The sequence below is a fragment of the Syngnathoides biaculeatus genome, chromosome 17 (assembly GCF_019802595.1).
Source record: "Syngnathoides biaculeatus isolate LvHL_M chromosome 17, ASM1980259v1, whole genome shotgun sequence".
Classification (NCBI taxonomy): domain Eukaryota; kingdom Metazoa; phylum Chordata; class Actinopteri; order Syngnathiformes; family Syngnathidae; genus Syngnathoides; species Syngnathoides biaculeatus.
In genome coordinates this window covers 9,552,254-9,580,033 of record NC_084656.1, presented here as the reverse complement: position 1 = coordinate 9,580,033, position 27,780 = coordinate 9,552,254, and the positions used below count along the sequence as shown (strand labels likewise).

At 40.4% G+C, this 27,780-nt stretch overlaps 1 protein-coding gene across 1 annotated transcript; it reads left to right on the top strand.

Moving 5' to 3' along the window:
* gpsm1b (G protein signaling modulator 1b) lies at window positions 1–25,815 on the top strand. The gene is made up of 14 exons (XM_061802023.1): window positions 1–248; window positions 10,757–10,978; window positions 12,085–12,220; window positions 12,284–12,426; window positions 13,139–13,262; window positions 14,036–14,151; window positions 15,020–15,175; window positions 15,263–15,371; window positions 15,470–15,584; window positions 17,264–17,334; window positions 17,405–17,575; window positions 23,257–23,404; window positions 23,476–23,678; window positions 25,251–25,815. Exons 1-14 carry the CDS (start codon window positions 187–189, stop codon window positions 25,455–25,457), a joined length of 1,983 nt encoding a protein of 660 aa, XP_061658007.1. The 5' UTR covers window positions 1–186; the 3' UTR covers window positions 25,458–25,815.
* The last annotated feature ends 1,965 nt before the right edge of the window (window positions 25,816–27,780 follow it).

The following is a 27,780-nucleotide window of genomic DNA, read 5'->3' as shown; positions in this document are numbered from 1 at the left end:
CGCTGCCATTACTGTGGTCGTTTAAAAAAAAAAAAAACGAAGAGTCGGGAGGGGCAGGGGGTGAAAAGGGAGCAAAGAGGAGCCACAAGGCGAGCGCTTAAAGGGGAAGCAGGGCTCATAAAGTCAGGTCGCCCTGAAGGAGCCTCTTTTGGGGGGAGGCGGGCGGAGCAGGTACGAGGTGGCGAAATGGACCAGTCGCTAGCTAACGGCGTGGGGCAGGAGCTGGCTAGCAAGCGCCTACATTCAAGGTAAGACCTTTTCACTGATATAAAATGGCAAACGCTATAAATGGTCGACAATGGCCGATCGGAGCGTTTAAGTAGCTGCCGGGCAGGCGGCGATTGGTGACTCAACTCGATTCCGGAGTACGGTGGGCAGCCAGAGGCCAGTTCCAAGCCTCAAGAGCCCTGCTTGAGTAGAGACTGAGAGAAGCCCACGTACACGTACGTGGGAGACATCTAGTTTTTGGCCATACAATAACGTAAAAAAATACATTGGAAGTTATCGCCACTCAAATGCACTCACCGGACACTTTATTTATTTGTTACACCTGTTTCTAAACTTCATAACTGTGTACACTGGGGAGGGGCAACCAATGCCCCCTGTTGTTTGACAATAATATAGGTTTAAAGGGTACATATCATCCATCCTTTTTTAGAATTTCAAACAGTTCGCAGCTGTGTTATTGCATAGCTAAGACGAACAGGCTGATATGACTGGCGATGTCGACGTTATAACATTGATATAGACTCATCGGATCTTGCTGTCACAGGTAGAGAGGGTCTATTTTTATAGTACGTTGGAAGTGTCTTTTATACAGTGGTTAAGTTGTTATTTTAATGCTAAGTGTTAAATTGCAATTTGAAAAAAAAATGCCTATACAGTGAATAGTGGTTATATGAAGGCAACAGAACGGGCAACAGTCTTTTTCTACTTATAGTATTTGCAATTTCCAACTAAACTAATTCCAGGGGTTAGGAAAAAAGGCCAATTAATATGTAATGGTAGCGCACAGTGTGACACTATAAGCAGGGCCTACAAGTAATGTTTAAAGCCGTCAAGTGACATTTTCAAGTCTCATTGTTTGACACACGTATAATGACTCACTGTTCTGGCTTCTGCCCTCTGTTGGCAGATGCTTTTTTCAAGAAAACATGCGGCCTTCCTGGAATATGGGTTGTGTTTATTTTGTTTCTTGTGTTAAACAGATCTAATTTATTTTTAAAAATACAATCTTTTTTTCAATAACAAAGGAGTAAAGAACCTTTAAGTGCATACGGCAGCAGGAGAGGCGGTAGGGTGGGAGGGAGGGGGGGTGGTGGGAATCCTAGAAAGTTTCCCTCGGGTTTTCTGGACAGAAGCCCACTGCAATCCATAATTATGGCTACATTATTACACGAAGTGCAAATGTTCTGAACTGAGCTGAAGGAATAAAGCTGATTTCGGGGAGGAAAAATCTCAAGAAGACAAAATACATTAAAGTATCTGTATTTAACTGGGCTACTTTATATTAACTATCATATGTCTCTATAGCAGGGGTGCCCAGACTTTTTTTTTTTTTTTTACCTCAAGATCTACTTGGGGGGGCTTCCCTTTTTTTTTTTTTTTTTTAAAAAAACAATGACCAATGGTGAAATAGAATGACTCACAAAAATCTACCCACTACAAAAATGCAAAACACATTTATTTTATAGTATATTGAGGATCTTTTATGTTTAAATGTATGTTTGTGTGGCTTGCCTAAACGTATGAGACAATATTACACAACATAATTAACTTTAAACATTTTTTTAACTATCTTAGTTCACGTTGATTATCACTAAACACCGAATGAAAATGCACACCTGGGCTTTGTCACTCAGGTCAGTGGATTCGTCCAACTGCAGTGAGAAACTCACAATCTGAGAACTCCTTCCACACATCAGCTATGGCTTCACATCACCATGTAACTGTACTCCTTTACAGCTGCAGAGATTTTATTGAAGATAATATTTCCGCTTTATTTTTAAAAGATTGGAACGAGTCCACTATGCCTCACCTCTCCGTCTTGGAAGGACTTCTTGTTATTAACGATGATGTGACGAACCAGGAGCGAATGGCGACTTTCGCTGTTGAACTGTGATGTGTGAAAAGAGATTGCTGTGTTTGTTAGGGTTGGTTCGTCCACTTTTCTCATTCTCAGCTTGCTTTTCGGCAGAATGCCAGTGTCATATTTTCCATAAACAGTTCAAAAATGTCGCGACACATTTCACTACACTGGTAGATGAGGCAAACTCTCTTCGAAAATGACATAGTTGAAAAATTGTCCGTCTCCCATTCTGTATGGAAGTGATACGTTTTTGTCTTCACTGCAGCATCCATACTCGTGTTTGTTAAAATTTTTTAAGCGAGAGCTTAAAAGAGGGGGGAACTCACTGACAGTGTGCTTTCCTGTACTGTCATTGTTTGCACATGCACGGTGAGCTAAAGTTAAAAAAAATCTATAACTTTTTTTTTTTTTTTTTGGCACGCTGTCGCAATTGGCCGAAACTGCCTGTTGATCGCGATCGACGCATTGAGCACCCCTGCTCTATAGCCTTGAGTAAAGATGTGATTGATTCACTGGACTATACACTGGATTATCTCGGGTAGAAATAATAGTCAATGTTTTTTCACCACACGTCATGATGATGTTGTATATGGATTTTTGTATCTCCCGCCATGAAAATCGTCTTGAGGCATTCATTTTGGAAAAGAAGCTGGAAGTGATGTTTTTTCCAGACACCCACAGTGGTGGGTTCGTGTGTTTATACCAGTTTAACCGGCGGGAAAGTAGCTGTTATTTCCAGTGTGTTAGCCAAAATGCCGTCTGGTTGTATTGCTGGAATATTGCTCAAACTCTTGGGATGATGGATTCACTCTTCACACGTTTCCAAAAGACCCGGTTCGTTGTGAAAAATGGATTGCCCAGGTGCAAAGTACTAGAGCTTTGTGGGTTCCAAATGACAGGTAGGTGTGTGTATAGAGCTATTAGAAAAAAATAATAGTTTGGGGGGGGCATAATCTTCTCAGAAGTAACAAAAGATCCGCGTCATAACAACTGTAACAAAATACGTAAGTCAGGGATGCTAAATGTGTCGATGTGCGCAGCCGCGGCGTTGTCGTCACTCGTGCCATTGTCGTCGCTTGCGGCATTGTCGATGCTCGCCGGTGGAGGTGGACCGAGCGCGGAGGTGATTTGGCTGCGTACGGGAAGAGAAAGGAGCTCTCCCTCCCGCCCCGGGCAGTTACTTTACCAGGCATGGTTCCTCCTAAGTAGGCTACATACTGTCAGGGAGTCTGTTGTTAGTTAGAAGTGATCCGCATATCAGCTAAATATGGCTCGAAACGATAGGGTAATATTGCCCCGGTCACTTCACACGATTGTGAGATGTTCTCTTCTTCGAAAAGAGCTTTCGTGTCACAAGGGGCGTCGGAAAAATCTGAAAATCTCTTTTGTTCGTCTCCCACAGCAGGTGGCACAGGGTCTTCTCAATGGAGACTGTCCCATCTACAAAAGATGTTGCAGGCAATATGGCTACCACTGGGTTGTCGAGTCAGACTTCTGCAACTTTGCGGATGAATGACACGCTCTCCGATCATTTTTTTTTTTCTTACTGTTATTGAAGTGACTAATATTTATGTAATCTTCATAACAATATAAATTTTGCAATGTACAGTATGTAAGGATGTTGGTAGACCTTTAAGAATAGGTCACTAAGCAGCACAAGAAGGGCTGCCCGCTTTCCACCCGATGTTCTTTTTTAATTTGTTTTTTTTTTATAGCCCATGAGTATTTTTTTATACAAATATTTACTGTGATCTTAGCTTTATATCCTCATTATCATCTTTGTAACTTGCTGTAAACATTTGCATAGAAAGAAACATGAAGTTGACATATGATTTGCTTTTTCAGGCCACTTCAAATAATGTAGTGGCTAGATCTGGCCCCTGGGCCTTGAGTTTAATACCTGTGTATTATGGGATGTAAATCATAAACTAAAAAACTCCCTGTAATCCCTTCAAGGTTTAAAGTAATGTGTATATATAATTTGATCACCATCAGTATTAAATAAGCATTAACAATTTTGCATGGAATGAAAAATCATGAACTCCAAATACACGCCTGCCATTTCTGAAATGGCAGACCCGTGACACGCTCTTTCAACTCTTTTCCTCCATTCCAGAGTCACATAAGCTCACAGTCCGACCAAACCTAATATAGTTAACAGCATTATTTTCTTAATTTAATAAAAGTTAAACCTAGATTGACAATGCATTTCTTTATCAAGCCTCCTCCAACAGTTTGTCCTGGGACGACAACATGTACTTCTATTTTCCCAGTGTTGCCTTTGCTGTCTGAAAGTAATCTGCCTAAACGTCCAATGATTTAACTCCACTTTTTACTACCTACACGCGTCTATGGAGCAGCCAAGTGTCAGTGAACAGCCCCAAAAATCCTGATCGTGTAAAGGCTAGTCGGAAATATAGAGAATGCGCTGTCCCTGCTGCCCAAGTTGTAGATTACCTTGGCAGATGGCTGTGCATCGTTAGCTTTGGCTAGTCTGATCTGCTCACCAGGGAGGGGGAGGAATGGGGGAAGTGAGCAGTGCAAAGTCGGTGAAAGTCCATTTTCTTCCCCATTGTTGTCCAATAATGTGCATACAGTGACTGTTCCCACGGTACTTTATTGCAACTCACTGCTATTGTCAACATTCCACAACATGCCTTTTACAACTTGTCGTGTAGTGTAGTGTGTTCTTCATGAACATTGTTGTTGACCTGGCTTTACAGAAAGCTCTGGAGTGTCACTTCTCCTCTGAAACAGTAAGAGGAAAGCTATTTATGTATTTATTTTAAACTATTTTGTTGTTAAATTTCTGGTCAGTTTTTGGTCATAGAAATTGTTGTCATACTGTATGTGACGTTAGCATATGATGAGAAGTCAATGCATCTCACTTGACCTCATTTTAGCCACTATCAGAGGATTAACTGCATGTTTGTTTCACTTTATTGATTTAAGGTTTTTTTCATTTTTTTGTGGCATGTTGTTCTTGTAAATGGTTTGAATTTGTCTAGATCTGTCCTGTGATTGGCGGGCAGAGCTTCCAAAGTCATCTCATTGCAGATAGGCCCCAGTTTATTTGAACTCTTATGATGAGAACCGCTATATAAAGTGTATTGTTTTCACCTTAATAGGTTCCACTGTATTTTGCAATATTTAAATTCTGCAGTCCACTGTGTCAGACCACAGGCAGGCAAAGAGAAGATTGGGTTTCTCCCAAGCTGACCAAATTTAATGATAATAGTGGGCTGTATTACACAGCGCCATTCTTCAGTAAACCACAAGGATGTCGAGAATGAAAGTCACTGTGTAAAATGGAAAGTAAACCGTTTTTTCTTGTGTGCTAGCGTTTCCTTTTTTTCCCCTCTAGTTTTCTTAACTCTTTCCATCGGTTTGACTCAAGAATTTGTCATGAGGTAGCTTTTGATATTCGAACTCGACAGGCTACTTTCCAAATCCTTTAGGGCTAGGAGAAATGTAATTTATGCACACTTCAATGTCTCGTTCCATCTTTTTAACAGTCCTACCTGCTATTATGAAGCTCCTCATCTTAGAGTCCATCTGCCAACAGAATGGAAGCATTTCTTGCTTCCATTCTTGCTGCCTGTCAAAAATGGATTATGTTTTTCTCCATTGATTAGATGAGCAAATTATGACAATAAAGATGTTAAGCCAATCAGCATAAAATGCTAATTATCGACCGATACCGATCAGGCTGATCAGATTGGTGTCAAGTCTGCTGCAGGATATCTTTAATTCACCTCAATTTGAGTTCTCCACATCTCTTCAGATTTTTTGATTCAAGTTTTTAATCAGACAAAATAAAGTTGTAGCTGTCTATCTGGAATAATGACTTAGAATAAAAACTGGAGTGTGCACAGGCCCCTTTTCACGTCGTCAACTCCCGGTCTGGGCAAAACGTTGCTTTGGGTACTATTTCACGTGAAAGTTGACATCCTTACAATTGTAGATTGTGAAACATAATAACAATATGATAATAACAAATTTAATTGGAATACATTAGGTTTAGCTTTTCTGTTGCCCTGTTGGCTGTCAAAACCATGCAGGCTGTCGCAAAGAACCAACTTTTCACCGGTAAGTGTGTTTCAGCTTAACCGTCATAATTAATTATTATATATTTATTGCAATGTTTTCCATAACAATACGTGTATTTTTACCATACTTTTTGCCCTGACCAGAAGTCAGAGCCTGTTGACCATGGCAAAATCAATGATGGATGTGCGCAGTCCAGTTTTTAGTCTGTCATTTATCTGGAATTATGACTACTTAAAATGGCCTTTTAAATATCTCAAACTGGAGTTACCCATCTCTACAATTCAGGCTGTATTTGCAAGATCTGTAATGATTCGTCTAGGGAGAAATGATGTTGCAGATATCTGTACTTCAGTTTCTGACTTGGCATAACTGAATTTGAGCTTTTTATTTGTCAGTTCAAATCGTCAGAATTCCGTTACAGATATCCATCCATCCATCCATCCATCCATCCATCCATCTTAACCGCTTGTCCTTACAATGGTCGTGGGGAATGCTGAGCCTATCCTAGCTGTCAAGAGGCAGTAGGCGGGGTACATGCTGAACTGGTTGCCACCCAATCACAGGGCACATAGAGATAAACAGGCACTCTCACAATCACACCGAAGTGCAGTTTAGAGTATCCAGTTAATGTTCCATGTTATGGGGATGTGGGAGGAAACCACAGTGGCCGGACAAAACCCAGGCAAGCACGGGGAGAACATGCAAACTCCACACAGGCGGATCTGGGATTGAACCCAGGACCTCAGAACTGTGAGGCCAACGCTTTCCAGCTGATCCACAATGCTGCCTGTTGCTTCCCAGATATCTTGAACCCCAATTTTACTCTGCTCGACCTAGTAAGAAATGTGATTGGTGTGCTTGTTTTTAGGGAAGATGACAAGACCCTTTATTGATGGTTCAAAGTTCTTTGACACTGCTATGCTCAAGTCTTTGGGACATCTCATAACCTAATAATGTTCCCGCCAGAGTCAGCAAATAGTTGGATTAGTCTGGGCCACTTACTGCCCTGCCTGGACACTATTGAGAAGGTGGATTAGCCATCGCATCTCTCCGCTGTCGTAAGATGAATGGTCACCCTTAAAAGTACTCTTGCTTCGTTTTGTTTTTCCCTACAATGTGCGGTTTGGAATTGTAAACAATTGTCCGGGGCTGAGGACGGTCAACAGAATAACGTGTGGATAGTAAAAAGAGAAGTAGCACAACAGCTGCTAGCCTGGATTACTTCAACATATCTTCTTTTGACTTTTAAGTCAACATGTTTTCTTGTCTCTGCCAAGAGAGAAAAGTGTAGTGGCTCCCCCTTGGAATCTTCTCGACAGTCTGTTTTTAGAATCTCAGAAGCAGATGTGATTCTTGGGAGTTCAACTTGCACTTGGAGTTCTCTCATTGTTTTTATTTGGAAATTTTGGATTCTAACCCTGATGGACACTATTGGAGCTTTTTCTGCCATTTATATTGTCTGATTGTTTTGTCTAATTTAAATCATCATCCTGATGGCATCAGAGTCACGCCCTCTCACAGGGGCAGAGCAGGCGGTATGCAGGCTCGTGCACTGTGGACCGAGACCTCAGGCCATACTCAAACCCTTGCATTTGGAGTTACAGGTGTTTGTGGAAAAGACACTCGGCAAGCAAAAGCACAGGTGCTGAAACCGGACTGCAAGTGCTGTGCTCATACGTTCATTAATGACATCCATTGTTTTCAACAGGAGACATTTACTCATTGACAATATTTTAGAGTCTAAATAAAATCTCAGAATGACTTAAAAAAAACAATTGGAGCTACATCTTTTATATACTTATAGAATAGTATTAATGCCACACAGAACTGTAACAAAAATACTACTACAATATTAAAGAAAAAAAAATTCTCCCCAACAAAAATCATAATTTTGCGAGACAGTGTCAATTTTTAGAGAACTGTGTCAGTTTGTTTACTACCAATTTAAAACTCCTGCGTAAAAGCCTGTATGTTCTTGAGAAAGATTTCTTTGTCTGCTCCTTCAAACAGAAGTTTTATGATATTGTAAGTCTTGAACAATAAATACATTTCAGTTCTCTAGAGCACTGATTCTCGACCAATGTGCCGGGGCACATTATTGCCTCTGCGTGTATTTTCGGTGTGCTGTGGCAAATTAACACATTTTACATAATTGCTCAAAAAAACATTTATCTTCAAGAAATAATATATCTTTGTTCAACTGTTTATGCCAGTGGGCATAAGTGGAAAAAAATGCTATTTTATTGAATGGCAGGAAGTACACACATCCACTTTTTGTGACATTTGTGTTTATTGATGTGGCGTGAGATTTTTTTAATTGTAAAATATATGTGCCTTGGCGCGCCGTAAAGGTTTGAAATCACTGCTCTAAAGAGAGACAAGAACTTCAGGTCTCAGAATGTAGAGTTTGTTCATGTGTAGGAAAACTTCAACGTTAAGTCATAAAAGTTCTGAATTCGTTTTTGTGATGTTGTTTTCAGAAATAACTATTCTTTTAGCATTATTTCAGGTTTTTTGGAGGGGTTCTCAATTTTATAATTGTAAGGTTAAACATCTCACATTTACTGTGTTTTTTCTTTTTATTTTTCATGTGGCTCTTAATTAGGTATGGAAGCATTTTGGAGAGATGGCTGTGGAGTTTTTGACCAACTTATTCAACAGAATACTAGCGGGCGAAAAGATGCCTGAAGAATGGAGGAAAAGTGTTCTAGTTCCCATTTTTAAGAACAAAGGGGATGTTCAGAGCTGTGGGAACTATAGAGGAATAAAGTTGATGAGCCACACAATGAAGTTATGGGAAAGAGTAGTGGAGGCTAGACTCAGGACAGAAGTAAGTATCTGCGAGCAACAGTATGGTTTCATGCCTAGAAAGAGTACCACAGATGCATTATTTGCCTTGAGGATGCTCGTGGAAAAGTACAGAGAAGGTCAGAAGGAGCTACATTGTGTCTTTGTGGATCTAGAGAAAGCCTATGACAGAGTACCAAGAGAGGAACTGTGGTACTGGATGCGTAAGTCTGGTGTGGCAGAGAAGTATGTTAAAATAGTACAGGACATGTATGATGGCAGCAGAACAATGGTGAGGTGTGCCTTAGGTGTGACAGAGGAATTTAAGGTGGAGGTGGGACTGCATCAGGGATCAGCTCTGAGCCCCTTCCTGTTTGCAGTGGTAATGGATAGGCTGACAGATGAGGTTAGACTGGAATCCCCTTAGACCATGATGTTCGCAGATGATATTGTCATATGCAGTGAAAGCAGGGAGCACGCAGAGGAACAATTGGAAAGATGGAGACATGCACTGGAAAGGAGAGGAATGAAGATTAGCCAAAGTAAAACAGAATATATGTGCGTGAATGAGAAAAGTAGAGGGGGAAGAGTGAGGCTACAGGGAGAAGAGATAGCGAGGGTGGACGACTTCAAATATTTGGGGTCAACAATACAGAGCAATGGAGAGTGTGGTCAGGAAGTGAAGAAACAGGTCCAAGCAGGTTGGAACAGCTGGCGAAAGGTGTCTGGTGTGTTATGTGACAGAAGAGTGTCTGCTAGGATGAAGGGCAAAGTTTACAAAACAGTGGTGAGGCCGGCCATGATGTACGGATTAGAGACGGTGGCACTGAAGAAACAACAGGAAGCTGAACTGGAGGTGGCAGAAATGAAGATGTTGAGGTTCTCGCTCGGAGTGACCAGGTTGGATAGGATTAGAAATGAGCTCATTAGAGGGACAGCCAAAGCTGGATGTTTTGGAGACAAGATTCGAGAGAGCAGACTTCGATGGTTTGGACATGTTCAGAGGCGAGAGAGTGAGTATATTGGTAGAAGGATGCTGAGGATGGAGCTCCCAGGCAAAAGAGCGAGAGGAAGACCAAAGAGAAGGTTTATGGATGTGGTGAGGGAAGACATGAGGGCAGTTGGAGTTAGAGAGGAAGATGCAGGAGATAGGCTAAGATGACACGCTGTGGCGACCCCTAACGGGACAAGCCGAAAGGAAAAGAAGATGATGTGGCTCTTAATTCCATTTCGCAATGTCTGCACTAAAATTTTGGAGATTTTTAACCCTTTCCACAAATTATGTGGCAAGGTTTTTGCACAATAATGCACAGAAAACAAACTGTGAAGTAAAATTGACATAGCCATCAGGCAAAGTGATTCAGGAGTACATTGAAATGGCCCTCGATTGTTTATCCCCACTAAACCGACTTACTGAATCACATATGGCACACACATCTTTACCATTGCCACCAAATGTGCTCTTTTGTTTGTCCGTGCATCGTGTAATGAATCTGCTCTTACAGTTTGCTGATGACACTTCAATTCACACAGTCTCCACGGAATTACAGTGTTTGTGTTTACAATAAAGCTCTTGTCAATGGACGCAAAGATGCCCTGTGCATTGCCCCAAGAAATCCAGTGGTTGCCTTGGTAATCTAAGTACGTATTAAGTTTGAGAAGCCTCTTGTTGAAAGGCATCTTATTATGTATGTCTTTGTGTACACGGGCTGTGCAGTGAAAAGGTGTCCTTCCTTAGGCAAACAAGACATTTTTTGTTTTCATGGGGATGATGGAAATTTTGTAAGAGTTGTTAAAAAAGTAACAAATGTGCTAATTATCGTCATCCAGGATGGAGGCCTCTTGCTTGGAGCTGGCTTTGGAAGGGGAGCGCCTGTGTAAAGTGGGGGACTTCAAAGGTGGGACGGCCTTCTTCGAAGCAGCTGTACAGGTTGGCACAGAGGACCTGAAGACTCTCAGCGCCATCTACAGCCAGTTGGGCAATGCATACTTCTACCTGAAGGAGTATGGGAAAGCCCTGGAGTATCACAAGCATGACCTCACTCTGGCCAGGTGGGAAAGTTGATGGAATTGCTGAACCCTCAGCGATGCTTGGAAATTAACTAGTAATTTCCAAAATGTTTTGTTGTTCTCCCCGTTTTATTAGTTTTTGAGGTAAATTATTATTGTGAATTTGTGCTATTTATTGGATAACGATCATACGTCTACCTGGATTTTGCATTTCTTTTTTTTTTTTTTTTTTTTTTTAAACAAACATTGATCATGATGTTTCGGGTTGTCCCATCTAGAGGTCACTACAGTTAGTTCCTTGCATGATTTATTTGGTGCAGGTTTTATGCAGAATGGCCTTCCTCATCCAACCTTACCCTGATTTCGGACTGAATGTAGATATTGGCCAGCAACTGAACATGCGTTAGCATTAAAGGAAGCAGCATTTTCTGTGTTTCTGTTTTTTTATTTTCTATATTGAATTACATTTTTAAAACACATTTTATAACCCATTATTTCATTTACTTTTACTATTTTTAATTTTTTTTTTTCAAAATTAAATTATACATTATAAAAATAGAAATTCTATTCTTAGTCTGGTTAAATTTTCATAATTATTTTGTCATTTAAAAAAAATCTTTAAAATAATGTAATTTTCATCTTAAAAGTCTATATAGGTGAATATTGTTTTTGAGTGCTGTAGATTTTTTTAAAAGTGCTGTTTAGTCAACTTAAAAAAAGAGAGGAATAAAAATGGACTTGCTGTTTTTTGCATGTATCTAGGTAAGGATTTGTTGTAGCGTTTCTACAGATAAGACTAGGGGTAAAAAAAAAAAAAAAAAAAAAAGTGAGTGGACTTTCAGTTCAGCAACAACTGATCGAGGAGCTTTAGGGGAATCCTGGCGCCCTGCTGGGAGTGCAGGCGGTATCTCTGTAGGAGGGGCATGATTAAAGATCCCCGGGGGTAGGATTTACCTTGTTACATTAGACTTGGCAGGGCCCTGGGGAGCTGGTCCCTGTGAAGTAGCTCATTAAAATCCACTTTACTGCCTCTTCTAATTAAATCAAGTGTAGTGCTACACTTCACAGTTTAAACCAGGGCCATTTAATTTAATAGAGAATTGCTGTAATAACGCGAGCACTAAAACGTGCATATTTTGCTCTCCCAGGACAATTGGCGATCGCATTGGTGAAGGAAAAGCCAGCGGTAACCTGGGCAACACACTGAAAGTGCTGTGTCGCTTCGACGAGGCCGCTGTCTGCTGCCAGAGACATTTGGATATCTCTCAAGAGCAAGCCGACAAGGTCCACAAAGCTTCTCTGAATTTCATAACTCCGACAGCAACCTTTTTTACTTCACTGCTCTAGGTGGGTGAGGCCCGGGCACTTTACAACATTGGCAATGTGTTCCATGCCAAAGGCAAGCAGCAGTTATGGGGCTGCACCCAGGAGCCAGGAGACCTGCCCGCTGATGTCAGAGACACGTTACAACGGGCTACGAGTTTTTATGAGTATGTATTTGTTTCACACTGCATGACAATAAATCTGAATCTGATAGAAATCGTTTTCTTTCCATTAGTTCATTTCTAGAACTAAAATAAATGGAAATTCATTAAACACAGGATAATATTTGTCAAAAAGCCAGTTCTTGCCTAATTTCTTGGATAAAAGATATTTACATTGTATGATAATGTTTCATAAAATGGTGCTTTTTGAGTTTGTTTGCTTTAAACTATAATCATATAAAGTCAGTGTTATTTGCCAGTGGTGAATCTGAGTTTCACTTTTTGAATTCATTGAAATAACATTTTTCACAATATATTAATTTAATAAAATGTGTTTATATTAAGTGTAGCTGATTATCATTAGCTCAATAGCATAATTGCCCAAGGTATATTTTAACATTTTCAGAAAACAAGTAAAAATCCAAAACTGCTAGTCTATTGTGCTGAAGATTCCTGTGAGGCCGACGGTGGAAATTTTATTTATCCAGGTAAGCCAACTTAGAACAGATATCAACCTGGCTGTGTACACCAGAAAAAAGCAAAATAAACGCAAATACATATGCATTATAATAAACTTTATCTTGTGATATAAATGCAAATAATATAATAATGGGTATTTGAAGAAAACCCACCATACTCTCACTGTATACATGTAGTTTGTTACTCCAGGGTCTCAATGCTACATTAATTCATAACATTATCTCTGCTCTCCCTTCAGGATGAATTTGTGTTTGGTGAAAGAACTGGGCGACCGTGCTGCTCAGGGCAGAGCGTATGGCAACCTGGGCAACACGCACTACCTTTTGGGAAACTTTGTGGAAGCCATCAAGTTCCACAGGCAGGTCAGACATCCAGAATGATTTCATTACATCCTTATGTATCATTTGTAGTGAGATCTGCAAGAAGAGGCTGAGTCAGAACAGATAAGGAATGGTCGAAAAAAATGGACATTCTTAACAGCAGCTAAAAGATGTGTGTTGTGCACCTTTTATAACGGCCATGTCATTTTGCATCTCTATTTTTATGTTGCTTTTCAGTGTAAAAGCACTGACATGGAGTCAAAGGGAAAAGGCTGATCTTGGAATGTTCTGTTTTAAGAGGTAGCATATGAGCTGTAACAGCAATTGGACAGTGCCTGTTTGTAAATTAAATCCAAATTATATAGTCCCTTCCAAAAGTATTGGAATGGCAAGGTCAATTCCTTAGTTTTTGATTTATACTGAAGACATTTGGGTTTCAGATCAAAGATGATTGAGACAAAAGTTCAGAATTCCAGCTTGTCGACCAATCATTTATCTGCCTTCAGGTTTAGCATCAGAGGTGTAATAGAGCCTGCGTGTAAAGCTTCTTTTGCACTTTCTGGAAAAGCCAGCAATAACCTGCAGTTTTATACTGTCATTGTTCTGTAAAAATCTCTTGTCATTGACAGTTGTCAGTGTAGTCAAGTATTTTATATCACACCGGACAGTAAACAGGAAATGCGGCTCAATGCTCGGTTGTGACTTATTTTTCCGGAATCAATGTATTAAAAAAAAAAAAAATGGTCTGTGGCGAATGTAAACATTCTCTAATTACTACATGTTATTTAAACAAAATGACATCTCATAATTCTCAGAGATTATCCATAGCGAAGGAGTTTGGTGACAAAGCAGCAGAGCGACGAGCCTACAGCAATTTGGGGAACGCTCTGATATTCCTGGGCCAGTTCAACACAGCCACAGATTACTACAGGTGAGTGAAAAGGCAGCCTGACATCTGGTGGTGGCCAGAGGAAGTGAAAGAAAATGAGTATTATAGAGCGGGAGCCTCATCCTTTTTTGTGCCATGGTCCAATTTTACATAAAGCTTTATTTGACAGCAAGGTCACAGTAAAATTGATGGATAAAAATACAATGGATCATGACATTCTATGTAGTTGTTGTAAGTAGTGGGAACCTCACATTCAATGCTTCTTTTCAACGAGCCAGTCCCAATCTGTGTGTGACAACTTCAGAAATGAGAGCGTGCTCATGGAAGAGATTGACTATAGTTAAAAAGACACTGACGTTCATCCAGTCGTATGTACTTTATATAGTGAGACTGTGTAAGGGAGGCAATTTCTAGATATTCTTCCTTGATGTTCATCCAAAACAATTCCAAGTGCTGAAGTAGTTTTGAAAGGCCCATTTGGGAGCCTGGCATTTTATGCAGCGCTGGCTTGCTTCAACATCAATACTTGTATTTACAACCACATTTTAGATAGGACTGCTCATATTGTCTCTTAAACGCAGCTTTCTTTTTCTTGAAAGTTTTTCTTTTGGCTTATCATTTGGCTTTTTCCTTTTCTGAAGAAGCTCGCCAAAGACTTGTTTTTTTTCTTTTTAACAAATTTGCTAGCTTGTGGGTTTACCTTTTAATGTAGTTTATTATATGACTGAAAGGAATGGTTTAAGTCTTCAGAGGCACAGGCACGGCATCTGATATTCAAAATAAAACTTCTAGCCTTTTTTATTTATTTAGGCTCTCTGTGGCCCAGTACCAAATAGACAAACACATTTTAGAAACTGCTGATGTAGAGAGTGTTATTATCCAAAATATCGTTTTTTTCTTGATTATTTAGGAAAACTCTGCACCTGTCACGGCAGCTGAGGGACCAGGTGATGGAGGCCCAGGCCTGTTATAGCCTTGGAAACACCTACACGCTTTTGCAGCAGTATGACAGAGCCATTGAATATCACCTTAAGCACCTGTATATTGCTCAGGATCTCACAGACAGGTAAAGTCATCGTTTATGCCATTACATTTACACAAAACCAATTGTGTTAGCTAGGCTGCTGTAAGAAGTGTGGATGTGTGCTTTCAGGGTTGGGGAAGGCCGAGCCTGCTGGAGTCTAGGTAACGCCTACGTGTCTTTAGCCAATCACAAACAAGCGCTCCACTATGCCCGAAAACATCTGGATATCTCCAAAGAAGTGAGACTTTTCCCGTGAAAAGAAAGTAATTTTAATTTCACTGGTGTTTTTTTTTGTTTTTGTTTTTTTACCTACTCCTCTGTTTCTATATGACACAGATTGGGGACAGGAATGGTGAGCTGACAGCCAGAATGAATGTAGAACAGCTGATGGAGGCAATGGGTGTCAGTGATGGTGACCTTTCACCTACTAGTTCAGAGTTTGAGATGCAAGGTGTCAAAAAGTTATTTGTTTTCTTTTTGTTAACTTCTTATCTGATTTTTTTTTAAACCACATGATTTGCAATCTGATATGGATATAAAGTTGTCCAATACAATGTTGTGTCAAATAGGGACCCCATCCATTCCAATTTCACATTTGGTTGGAGGGTGGAGGGCTCATATAGACACCTCTGTTAGAAAAAAATGTACATCTAATTACCTCACTTTAGTTGCAATAATTCACACATGGACATTAAAGAATATATTTTGAGGAATTTACATTTTAATTGTACACAAATAGTTGTGATATGATTAAATTAGCCTTTAGTAGCTTTGTGCAAGTGCCATTCACTTACAACCTGTACAGTGAGGGGTAAACATCCACTTTGGAGGGAGTGTCCGTCTCATAAAACTTTAAAATTCTGCTAGATGTTCATGGCCTTTTTCATCTCGAGGGCTTGGAAAAGTTATTAAATATTAAACTTTACACCCATATTTTGAGCTACAGCACCTGATATTTTGCTTTTTATGCCAATTTAGTGATGTTGTAATATTGATCGAATCTGCGAATTAACACATTACAGTCTATATGATCTCGATTACGCAGTTCAGCGGTGCTGTTGGGTATGAGTCCAAAATCCAGTCTATTTTTCGAACAGTTGCATGTGTTTTGAGCGAAAACTGTTGTGACCATTTAATCACAAATCTAATAGTGTCATGTTAAATTTGGGATTGATGCATTAAAAAAAAAAAGAGATGTCAAAATGCTTTTTCAATTTTCATCAAGAACTTGGTGCAGTATTTGTTGAATTGTAGCATAACTCTAATTGAAAAAATGAATGGTTAATGGTGTAATAACTTCAAAAAAGTTGAACTTGCTAGGTGCAAGTTCCACCTACACACATTTACCCAATCACAGGAGTGAGCAGCATGCAGGTGCAATTTTTATGAAACATGGCAATAGGAGTAGTCGGTGCACAAAGCGTTCTCTAAACGAGAGCTAAACAGTCATAATGCCTCCTAAGAAATTGAAAACTGCTAAAGAAAATGTTGGCAATCACTTGTCAGAGATGAGTGGAAATCATGAAGTTAAAGGAACTGCATGACAAGCTCAGAGACAGAATTGTGGCGAGGAACAGATCCGGCCAAGGCTCCAAAAAAAAAAATTCTGCTGCACTTAATGTTCCTAAGAGCGCAGTGGCCTCCATAATCCGACAACCATAACTCTAACTAGAGCTACCCATCCGGACAAAATGAGCAATTGGGGGAGAAGAGCATGTGTGAGAGAGGTGAAGAAGAACCAAAAGATAACTGTTGTTCAGCTCCAGAAATGCAGTTGCGAGATGGGAGAAAGTTCTACAAAGTCGACCATCACTTCAGCCCTCCATCTGTCGTTGCTTTATACCAGAATGCCTTGTTTGTATTTTTTGTTGTTGTCCTCACTATCACCTGATCGTCTGCATTCGAGTAAGAGGCTTGTGGCCACAATACTTTCACTCACATGAGGCATACGCAAACTGAAGAATTGGATCACATGCACACACAGCTGTTTTACGATCGGCTGAAAACTAAGCTGCAGCATCCAGTGTAAAAGACTCTTATTCATTGGTGTCCTAGAAGCTGTGACCACAATCTGACTGCTGGCAACATCCTCCGTGTTGTCTCACAATATCGTCATTTTGTTTTCTCTAGGAGCGAGGCCCAAATTCACCAAGAGGAACAGCATGGACAGCGTAGAACTGTGGAAATTGTCTTCATATAAGGTGAAACAGCTTTTACATGACATCAAAATCATCAGCATATGACAGTCATTCAATGATGTGCGTTCCGTAGAACGGCGAGGGCCATGAGGTGGAAAGCATACCCAGGAGGTCTAAGAGTCAGATGCCACAGATGGGAAAAAGAAAAGGTTTTCCTGAGAGCCAGTCATCAGATGACAGACCCTGGTTGGACTCTACTGTGGACACTGATGACATCACTCTACAAGTCCCGCCTCCAGTACAAGTGAGTACTGCTGTCGACAAGACTACGAATAGACGTCTCAAGTCTTGTTCCTTAAAGTGCCACTGTCATGAAATGGATGATTTTTAGTATGTTATAAATGAAAAAATGGCAACCAATACGGGCCCATGCGTTTTTTCACCACAAAACATGATTTTGACGTATACAGCTTTTTGTAACCCCCGCCATGAAAATCCTCTCGAGGGATTTGTTTTCGAGAAGAAGCAGGAAGTGACGTAAAGGACAGACCCTGACAATCCCTCACTCAGCCGCATTAAAGTGCCACGGCTCGACGGTGTTTTTCATCCCGTACTGCGGCGGCTATGAACAATCCCCTAAGGCAGCACAGCTCGGCTCTTCCTCACTCAGCCGCATGCGACGACAATGCAGTAAAACGCCCCAGCTCGACGGTGTTGTTCATCGTATACTGCGGCGGCTATGAACAACCCCCAAAAGCAGCACGGCTCGGCTCCGTGATAAGCCACCTTGGCGCCGAAAATGAGCCACACTGGCCGGCTGCGATGAGCTGCGATGGCTCATCTCTGCCACGGAAGTGGATCGGACGGGGAGGCGGTTTGGCCGTGATTGCATATCATCTGAATATGGCTCGAAACAATAATGTAATATTGCCCCGGTAACTTCACTTGGTTGTGTGGTGTTCTCCTTTTCGAAAAGAGCTTCCGTGTCAGAAGGGGTGTGTTCGTCCCCCATAGTAGGGTGCACTGCGTGTTTTCATTGGCGAATGTCCGGGCGATGTCACGGACAAAGGATGCAGCCAATATGGCGACCACTTGGATGTCGTAGAATGACACTTCTGCAACTTTGCGCATTGATGACGCGCTCTCCGCTCACATTTTATTTTTTCATATAGACATTTAAGTGAATAATGTTATATGTATTTTTCGTTACAATATCTGTTTTAGAATGTTTATAGGATGACACTTGACCTTTAAGTGGTGGCTTAACCTTTATCAATAAGCAAGTGTCTGTCTGGAGCGTACCTTTGCCAGGAATATTATCTTTGAATTCCTGTTGCCGTTGTCTGTAAATTGTACATTTGCTTTTACTCCCTGTACAGCATTTCCTCGGCTCTCCTTTTATCACATGAGTGAGACAATTAGCCAGGTTAAATTGAGGATTTCTTTAATTACCCATGGGGTTGCTCATCTTGATATCATAGGTCGCCCACATTTGACAAGTCCTTATCCCTTACCTGGTATTCCTTGTGAGCTAAATTCACCCAAGACTGAAATAATAGCTGTCTTTGTCTAAAGGATAGATCCTAGCAAAGTCGGGATATTACCGCAACTATGTGCACGTTCACAAAGCAACTGACATGGTGGCGGCAGCATCTGGTGTAACTTAAAAACACTTGTTGGACGGCAACAATTGCTTTCAACACAACCGGCTGCTAGAAGTTAGTGTCAGGTCTTAAACAGCTCTGTGAGATTCCCTTATACAGCTCTGATAGTTAGCTCCAAAGGAGGAAGGAATAGTGCTGGGTCGACTTTGACCTCCAATTCTGTGGAGCTCGTGCACTTACGTCACTAAATGTCACGTAACTCGCTATATTTCCGGTTTGGCAAAGCATTGTTCAATGCTAAGTCGGTTGGAGACGACACGAAACTGTCTTATGGCACAACGCCCAAAGTCTTGTCCGATACTGTTAGACATTTCAAAGGTGAAAATAAAGAAGTGTACGTGGAAAAATTAGATAAACTCGGCATAGAGGACCCGTATTTAAAGCCAAAGTCGATGTTTTTGCCGATAAGAAATTGGACTGTTACTTCGCTTCCGCTTGTCTTGGACAACTGGATATACACATGTATCTGGTGAGTAACGTCGAGATTTCCACAGAAAAGTTTGAAAGCATATAAAGGTCTGGACGCATACAAATACTTTGTTGCAGGATCTTTTCTCAATCAGGAATAAATCCCACATGGTTTTGACGGCTCGTGAACGCAGAAGCTTTGCTGGAATCCATTGATCTTTTCAGCCAGTATTCAATACACAAACCAATATTTAACTAAATGACCCCTGGTTTTACACAAACTCGCATTCATTAACTATGATTGAAAGAAAAAGAGGACGGCGTCCTCTTCACGGAACATACACTGAAGCGATTGTGGCTGCACTTAACGTCTGTAAACCTCTGCGACATACAGGTTTTTTTTTTTAAATAAGCATTGTTCTCAAATGAGCCAATTTGGCATTAGAAGTATTTCTTGGTAATTTGAGATTGAGAAGAATAATTCCTACCTGAAATGAAGCGATTGGTACACAGGCGTGTGTGTGTTTTGGGTGGGCACCATCCTTCATGTGTAGTTGCCGAAATCCATCGATATTTTCTGGTCCTTTTACTTGGTATTCCATAGAATGATCTGTCTCGTCTGTTGTGACAACCAACAGCACAACAGGTCTCGGGTATTGTAAATATTCTCCTCCGGTTCAATGTCTCCCACAATGTCGAGCAGCTCTGTTTGACCGGCAATGTGGCGCCGTGAAAATGGTGACGTCACATGCACCAGCTCTATATAGGTGTCAAAAAACAAAAAAAATGTGTCTTTGCAGGCAGAGCAAAAGGGTCTTTTGATGTGCTAACTTTATCAGCCTGTTGAACCCCATTTAATTTCCGGCCATGTGTGTCGGCAGAATAGGCAGTACTGCAACGTTAACTAACTTTTGTTGACTATCTATGTGAACTTCTATGCCACAGATGGGGAAAAAGAAAAGGTTTTCCTGAGAGCCAGTCATCTGGCCTGTTAGGCCAATATTAATATGAAAAAAGTTTAAAGAAAAAAATCTTGATTTCGCCGAAATCAATTTTTTTCTACCGTTGGCATGGAAACAATGCTCGCTTGACAATTTTGTTTATAGTCGGCCAAGTGTTGACAAAGTTGGCATGCAATCTACTCATAACTGTGCACTCGCACCCGCCGTCTTCCCATCCCCCACCAGCACTCTGATAATGTGACCTTGATCACAGAAGCGCTTCCCACCCCCTCCCCAGCGCCAACCCTTCCCATAATGACTTGTTTTCCCACAGTGGCTGAATGGCACAAAAACGCCCAGCAGAAGAGGGAGAGTGAGAGAACGAGAGGGAGAGAACGAGAGAGAGGGTGTGCATGAAAGTAGAGCTGGCTGCAATAGGACACAATTGGGGAGGAGAGGGGTTTTGAGGGATCTAAGGTGGTTGGTGGGGACAAAAGGGTAGAGGAATGACAGCGGGCGAGTTGAGTTGAGGAGGTGCAGAAGCCGGTGAGTTCTTTCATTCATGCTTTCATGAACAAAGTTAGCCTTCATGGTCACATACATGTCTTTTCAGGAGCGAGTCACTATATTGTTTAAAAGTTGAAATGCGAATGGAGCAAAGTGTGTCTTTTTGCCCGTTGCTGCGAATGCTGAAACGCACTTGTGCTGACCTACTTCACATTTTGCTTTGAGACGTAGACAACTTTCATTTTAAGCCCCACTACTGAGTATTGTGTTGTTTTCTAAGAAGTTAACCACAGATCTTTTGAAACTTTCAACAGCCTGTCATCATCAGGGGTTAAGGGTTGGTTGTTTGTGTTTTTACAATAATCCTAATTGTCCAGATTGGTGCTCAATAGGGAGGTGGCTCCACCCATCCCAAACTGTCCTGAATTTTCACAGATCTGTTCAGCCTCCTGTTTATGCCTGAATTTTGTCATAAGTCAACCTGGAAAATTCATTTACGTAAATGAAGTGCAAAAAAAATCTGATTTACAACCTTATCTGGCACAATCTTGTAGGTCCAGTCTCATGTCCCAACTCTCAAGTTTTGTAAACCCTGCTGCTAACATACAAATTAGCATTCAATACTTGATTGATTCATTCATGTTTTAATGAACAAATTTAGCCTTCATGCTCAATGACTAGACTTTAAAATAGTCTATCGGAATTCATTCAGCACCTACAGTCACCTTCGTGATGTCTCTAAAGCAACGTGACATCTCTTGCACTCTGGGAATGAAAAAAGCTGCATTTTCCCCTCTTTTTTTCCCATATCTAATGTCAGAGAATTAGGGGAACAAAGGTAACATAGGAATGTTTCACATTTTGTCATAGTACATGACACTGTACATTAAAAACTGCACCCATGTAAAATTGGGGGACAACATCGGGAAGTGGTTAACCTGGTAACCGTATCTTCATAGGTCATATCAGATGTGTAATAGGGGCAGGATGGTGGCTGTGTATAAAGTCCCTTTAACACTATCTCTAAACAACATGATGAGGCCACGACAGAGGTAGCATGATGCTTGTATGCAAAAGTATCTTTTAAAATGCATGTACACATTATTATTTTTCCACTTTTTCCTGTGTCCCTCATCTGCACAAATGGCAGTGATGCAAAGGTGGCCTGGCAGTTTTTTTTTTTTTTTTTGGAGGTAGTATCAGTGGCACTGTGGTGCCTGTGTGTAAAACGCCATTTGACACTGTGTTAAAAAAAAAAAAAAAAAAAAAAAAAGAAATCCGGCACATTCTCACCTTTTTGTGTGTCGGTTTTATACACACTGAACCAATGACTGCATTTTTCACCTTTGGGGGTAAAATCAGAGAAGGGTGCTGCTTGTCAGTAAAACCCCGATTACACTTGCTGTTAAAAATTAGGATTGTCAAACTCAAGCTTCTATGCAAGGCGTCTCAAGCTGGTGGGCCATTTACGGCCTGCGAAATAATATTTTGTCCCCCACCTGAACATGAAAGTTTGTTAGTGCGGCCCTTGAGTTTTATATGAATGGCACTTTTACAGTGTTGTGTGCACAACTGACGAACCTACCAATCACAATATCTCTCGAGGGTGTGACGTCGACCGGGCTTGATCCAAGCAGAGATACTTTTTCAATGAGTGAAAGTTACAGCAGCCTTGCCATTGAGGTGTTTTTTTTTTTTTTTTTAGTAGTTATTGCACACAGGTTTTTCACACCAGCGTCCTTCATCTTATTTTGTGTTAAAAAAAAAAAACAAAGACGTTTGAGAAGATAGTATTTCCCCCAAAAAATTTTTTTGTTGAAATTGTTCATGTGTCCATGTGCGCTGAGGCTGCAGCCCAGCCTCAGACAGACTCTGCCTCCAGCGGCCCCAAGGTAAATTGAGTTTGATACCTCTGCTTTATACAAACTGCACAAAATTTTACACTGCTGTTTTGATATGTGGTCAAAATGGTATTGAAGGTAAATTCAAACTGGCAATTTTCGATTTTAGAGGCTCGATCAGAATGTTATCAGAGGCAGAAGTCCAATTTTTTTTTTTTTTAAATAAACAGGGCCGTAACGGTATTTTATTCATTACACAAGATACTGATGTCTGGAATGGAGAGATGCTGTGTTGGTCAGGGCAATGTCCCTGGTTTTTAACGGACTATTACTAGGAATTGATTGCAGCATACTGAAGTTTGATTTAGGCAATGGCCATACGTGCAGCCATTGTTTTTATTTTTATTCTTTTCTTATACACATTTTCCAGGTGCTATATGGACACAGTCATGTTGCACGAATGGAGTTCTCATGTGATTCTATCAAATTACTTCCCCCATATTTCTCAATGGGAAAATCCTCATTATGCATTATAATGGACACCCTGTTCAGTTGTCTCATGGGTAGCTTATGAGCTTCCTAAAATGGCTGACCCATGCTGGTGTGTGTTTGTCTTTGTGTTAGAAACTTGGCCGTGACCCTTCCGATGAGGACTGCTTTTTCGACCTGCTCAGCAAGTTCCAAAGCAGCCGCATGGACGACCAGCGCTGCCGCCTCGATGAACCGCAAAATGGTGACTGCCAAGAAGGCGGGGATCTGAGTGACATGATTGGTGGGTTACACGGTATGAATTCAGTACGTCACTGTGAAACTGACACCCTGACCCGCTGCTCCTTTCCCAAGATGCCTCAGTGACCACCTCCCCCCAGACAGAGGAGCTCTTTGATTTGATCGCCAGCTCTCAGAGTCGCCGTCTGGATGACCAGCGCGTCAATGTCGGAAACCTTCCGGGTCTCAGGATTACCCAGAACAACCTGGGACACCTGGTGGGAGACGCAGAGCAGGAACCCAGCGACGACTTCTTTAACATGCTCATCAAATGCCAGGTAATAGACCTGCTGCGCACTTAGGTATTGGAATTTACAAGTATAAGAAGTGAAAGTGTGCACACTTGACATGCAGTCATTACACTTACAGAAAGTGATCATGTAAAATTGAAGCCAGAAGTTTACATGCAATGTGAAGAAACACATTTCATTTTTTGTCGCACTGTCTGAAGTCTGAAAGTTTATACAAATTTCCTTAGTATCAAGTCGCATTTCCTTTGAACTGCATGGCTTGGGTCAAACGTTTTGACATTGTATTAAGAGCTTTCACAGCAACGAGCTCATCATCTGGGATTCCCCACGTTCTTTACAATTATTTAAAAGTACTTTTTGTGCATGTAAAATTTTGACTTCAAAGAAAATAATATAAACTTCTCTGTCTTATTATTGTGGCATTTAACAAAATTCAATTTTGATGATCCTGACTGACCTGAAACATGAGAGGTTTAGTCTGATTTGACTTCGGACAGTGAGACAAAAAATGAAATGTGTGGTTTTGTACAGTGTAGGTAAACCTGGCTTCAACTGTATATTTCCCTCCACAAGTATTAGAACAGCAAGGTCAATTCTTTTGTTTTTGTTGTATACTGAAGACATCTGGGTTTCAAACAAAAAAAAAGAAATATGATTAAAGTTCAGAATTCCAGCTTTTATTTCATGATATTTACATCTAGATGTGTTGAACAACTCGGGACAGTACCTTTTTGTGTAAAGGCATCAAGTGAGCAAAGGGATTGGAACTGGCATTTTTAACTTAGCTAAAAATGAATAACTTTTAATATTTCGGGTCACAACCCTTATATCCAATAAGCCTGTGACCCGTTGACTTCACCAGTCTTCATTTGGATTGCTTTTCCAAGCCTTTACTGCAGACTCTTTCAGTTTTTGTTTATTTCTAGGGTTTTCTTGCTTCAGTCTCTTAATCAAAAGGTAAAATGCATGCTCTATTGAGTTAAGGTCTGGTGATTGACTTTGCCAGTCATCAAAAGCATTGGGACATGTGACTGATGTTTTTTTTTTTCTTAGTTGTTAAAGTGTTGCCTTTTAGATTGATTGCTTATACATTAGATTGTGCTTGTTTTTGGATTTGGGTTTTACCTGTGAAACCTCCAGTTGTAGTTAAGCAAACATGAAGACCAGAGGGCTGGCTATCGGATAAAAGCATTTTGAAGCTGAGGGAAAATCAATCAGCACTATTGCACAAACAATGGGCATAGCCAATACAACAATTTGAAATATCCTGAAAAAGGTTGAAGTTTCTAGAACTCCTCATATTTTTCCAGATGCATTTTGGGATACATCAAAGCCACTATATAGGGGATAACATATGCTAACTATACTTTTGAACGGCACTACAAAATGATAAACGCAGTATGAATTGTACTACACTGGAGAGAAAGAGACACCTCATTTTATGTCTATATTTTCTGATATACTTTACTGCAATAACTGTCCTGATGTAGTGACCTTGACATCATTTTAAAAATATGTAAATTCAGCCAAGGTGTTCTCCAAATGATTGTGTTGTTTTTTGCAAGCGCTAAATATTTAATATTTTGTGTGTGACTTCAGTCGTCTCGGATCGACGACCAGCGGTGTTCCCCGCCCGAAGCTGGTCCCCATGCCCCCACGGTGCCTGATGAGGACTTCTTCAGTTTAATTCAGCGGGTGCAGGCCAAACGCATGGACGAGCAACGCGTCCACCTGTCCAATGACGAGCAAGATAGCCCGGGAGAGGAGTCGCTCGATCCTGAGCAACCCGGTGGGATCCCCAGCTAGGGATGGGTGTGAGGCGGGGTCCCCCATCTCATGAGACAATAATAAACACGTGTCAACGCAGGCTGCTCGCGAGCATAAATGTCCACGTGCAACAGGTGGTGCCATTTCATTCATATGTGTAAGTATAATGGGGAAGCATGTTGCATTTTGCACGATCATGGAATTTCTTCAACTGCCATCACTCTTGATATTGTAACATGAGAAGTGATGCCTTATTCAGCATTTTCTTTTCCCAGACTTAAGATTGTACTAATAGAAGCACACCAACTCTTTAGGACTCATTTGAAATCTAGCGCTTAATGATTTTGCTCTGGAATCTAAAGGCTGATTTTTATGGAAGTTACTAACACATTTGAGGAATTACATTATAATTATATATATATATATATATATATATATATATATATATATATATATATATATATATTTTTTTTTTTTAGTTTTTAAATTGTGGGCAACATGGGGGATGAGTGCTGAGCACAGTTGCCTCACAGTTATGAGGTTTGCGATACGAATGTCACCTCTGGACTTCTTGTGTGGGGTTTGCATGTTCTGCCCACGCTTGTGTGGGCCTCCTCCCACATTCCCCAAAAACATGCATGTGAGGTTCATTGAAGATTCTAAATTGTGTGAATGCTTGATTGTCTATATGAGCCCTGTGATTGGAGTTTTGTTTTAAAAACAAGATACATGCTTTTGTACATGCCAAATCTTATTAATTTAAGGCAAACAAAAAAAAAAAGCTTGAATGATTGCTGCTTTGTGGATTTATACGAGACGTGTTACTGATGTTCACTGATGGTATTACTGTCGTTAATACTATGCAGTTGTAAGATTGGAATGCACATCATGCTGAATATTAACAAAATGATGCATCAAACGATAAGTGAGAGTACTGAACAAATAATACAGTACAGTATTTTGAAAGGTATTTTCCAGGCCACAGTCTATGTATTACTTACTGAGCCCATGTGGTGAAAGCCCTGTATTACCTCTACAATTCCATGCATTGGGAGTATTCCTGCTTTTTCTTCCCCTGTCCACAGTAAGAGTAATACTGTAGTGATATTGCACTTGACCCATGCTGAAACTGCAATTTTTTTTTTAGTTAGGTAATTACACAAAGGGCTGTGAGAAGTTTGCAGAGGAAGCTCCTTGACGTAGAGACAGGTTATCGAAAAATGCTTTTAACCGCTGAGTAATGTCAAAGTTTAATGGTATGAAAATTATTAATATGATCCTATATATATATATATATATATATATATATATATATATATATATATATATATATATAATTAAAAGGTGGCACATACCTCATTTTTGTACCTCAAAATACAACTGAAGAGGAAGAAAAAATAAACATTGGGAGTTGCAATTTCTGTGATTTTAACTTACTAGGTACACTTCCATTTGTCACTCCCATAATTTATATATATAGTACATTATATAAATATATTTTGTATTTATGTTCTATTTGGGGGTTGCCGATATGTTTGCGATGCTTTTAATAAAAATGATTTGAGGTTTAATGTGGATCTGTGCCAAAAAAAAAAAAAAAATTTGTTTTGTTTTTTTGCTTTACTCGAATGTTGACAACAAATTTGGGGGGTGGGGGGTAATCAAGGCACTGGATTGAAAGAAGGACATTTCACAATGTTTACTGGAGCATAGGACAAAAGGTCTCCTTACAAAACCTGCTTCTCTGCTGGTATGTGAAAACTTCACACAAGCAGATTTTAATTCAGCCCCATGGTTTTTGCTTAGAAGGCCTTTGTTTTCCCTCCTTTTTTTCCCCCACCGCCTTTGGGCAAAAAACAAAACTGACACCCACCATTGTAGTGTATTAGGTTGCAGATACTGAATTGTAACTAAGTTAGTCAATAGTAGAGTCCAAAACAACAGCACTCCAAAAAAAAGTGTAATTTTAGGGATATCATGCAAATTTGCAGAATCAGCTTTTTTCTACCTTTGCCTTTTATACAGATAGAGCTGGAAGTCGTGGGATATTTGTGCAAATACTTTTTAGCTACACAGCATCCTGCAATAAGATAATTTGATGAGTGTCTCACCTCATGTATAAACTGCGTCGGATAGCAACAATGGCGTGTGAAAAGTGTCATGTTATACATCACACACTGTTCCGGCAATAAAATATATTCTCTCAGGTGCTCTGTCACCGCCGATATCACCTCCCAAGGTGGAACATTCTTGAGTTGAACATCAACTTCAGTTTATTTATTTATTTATTTTTGTTTTCCTTTTGACTTGAATGTGAACATTTGAGAAACGCGCACTAGACAGTAGCAGTGACCTCCACTCC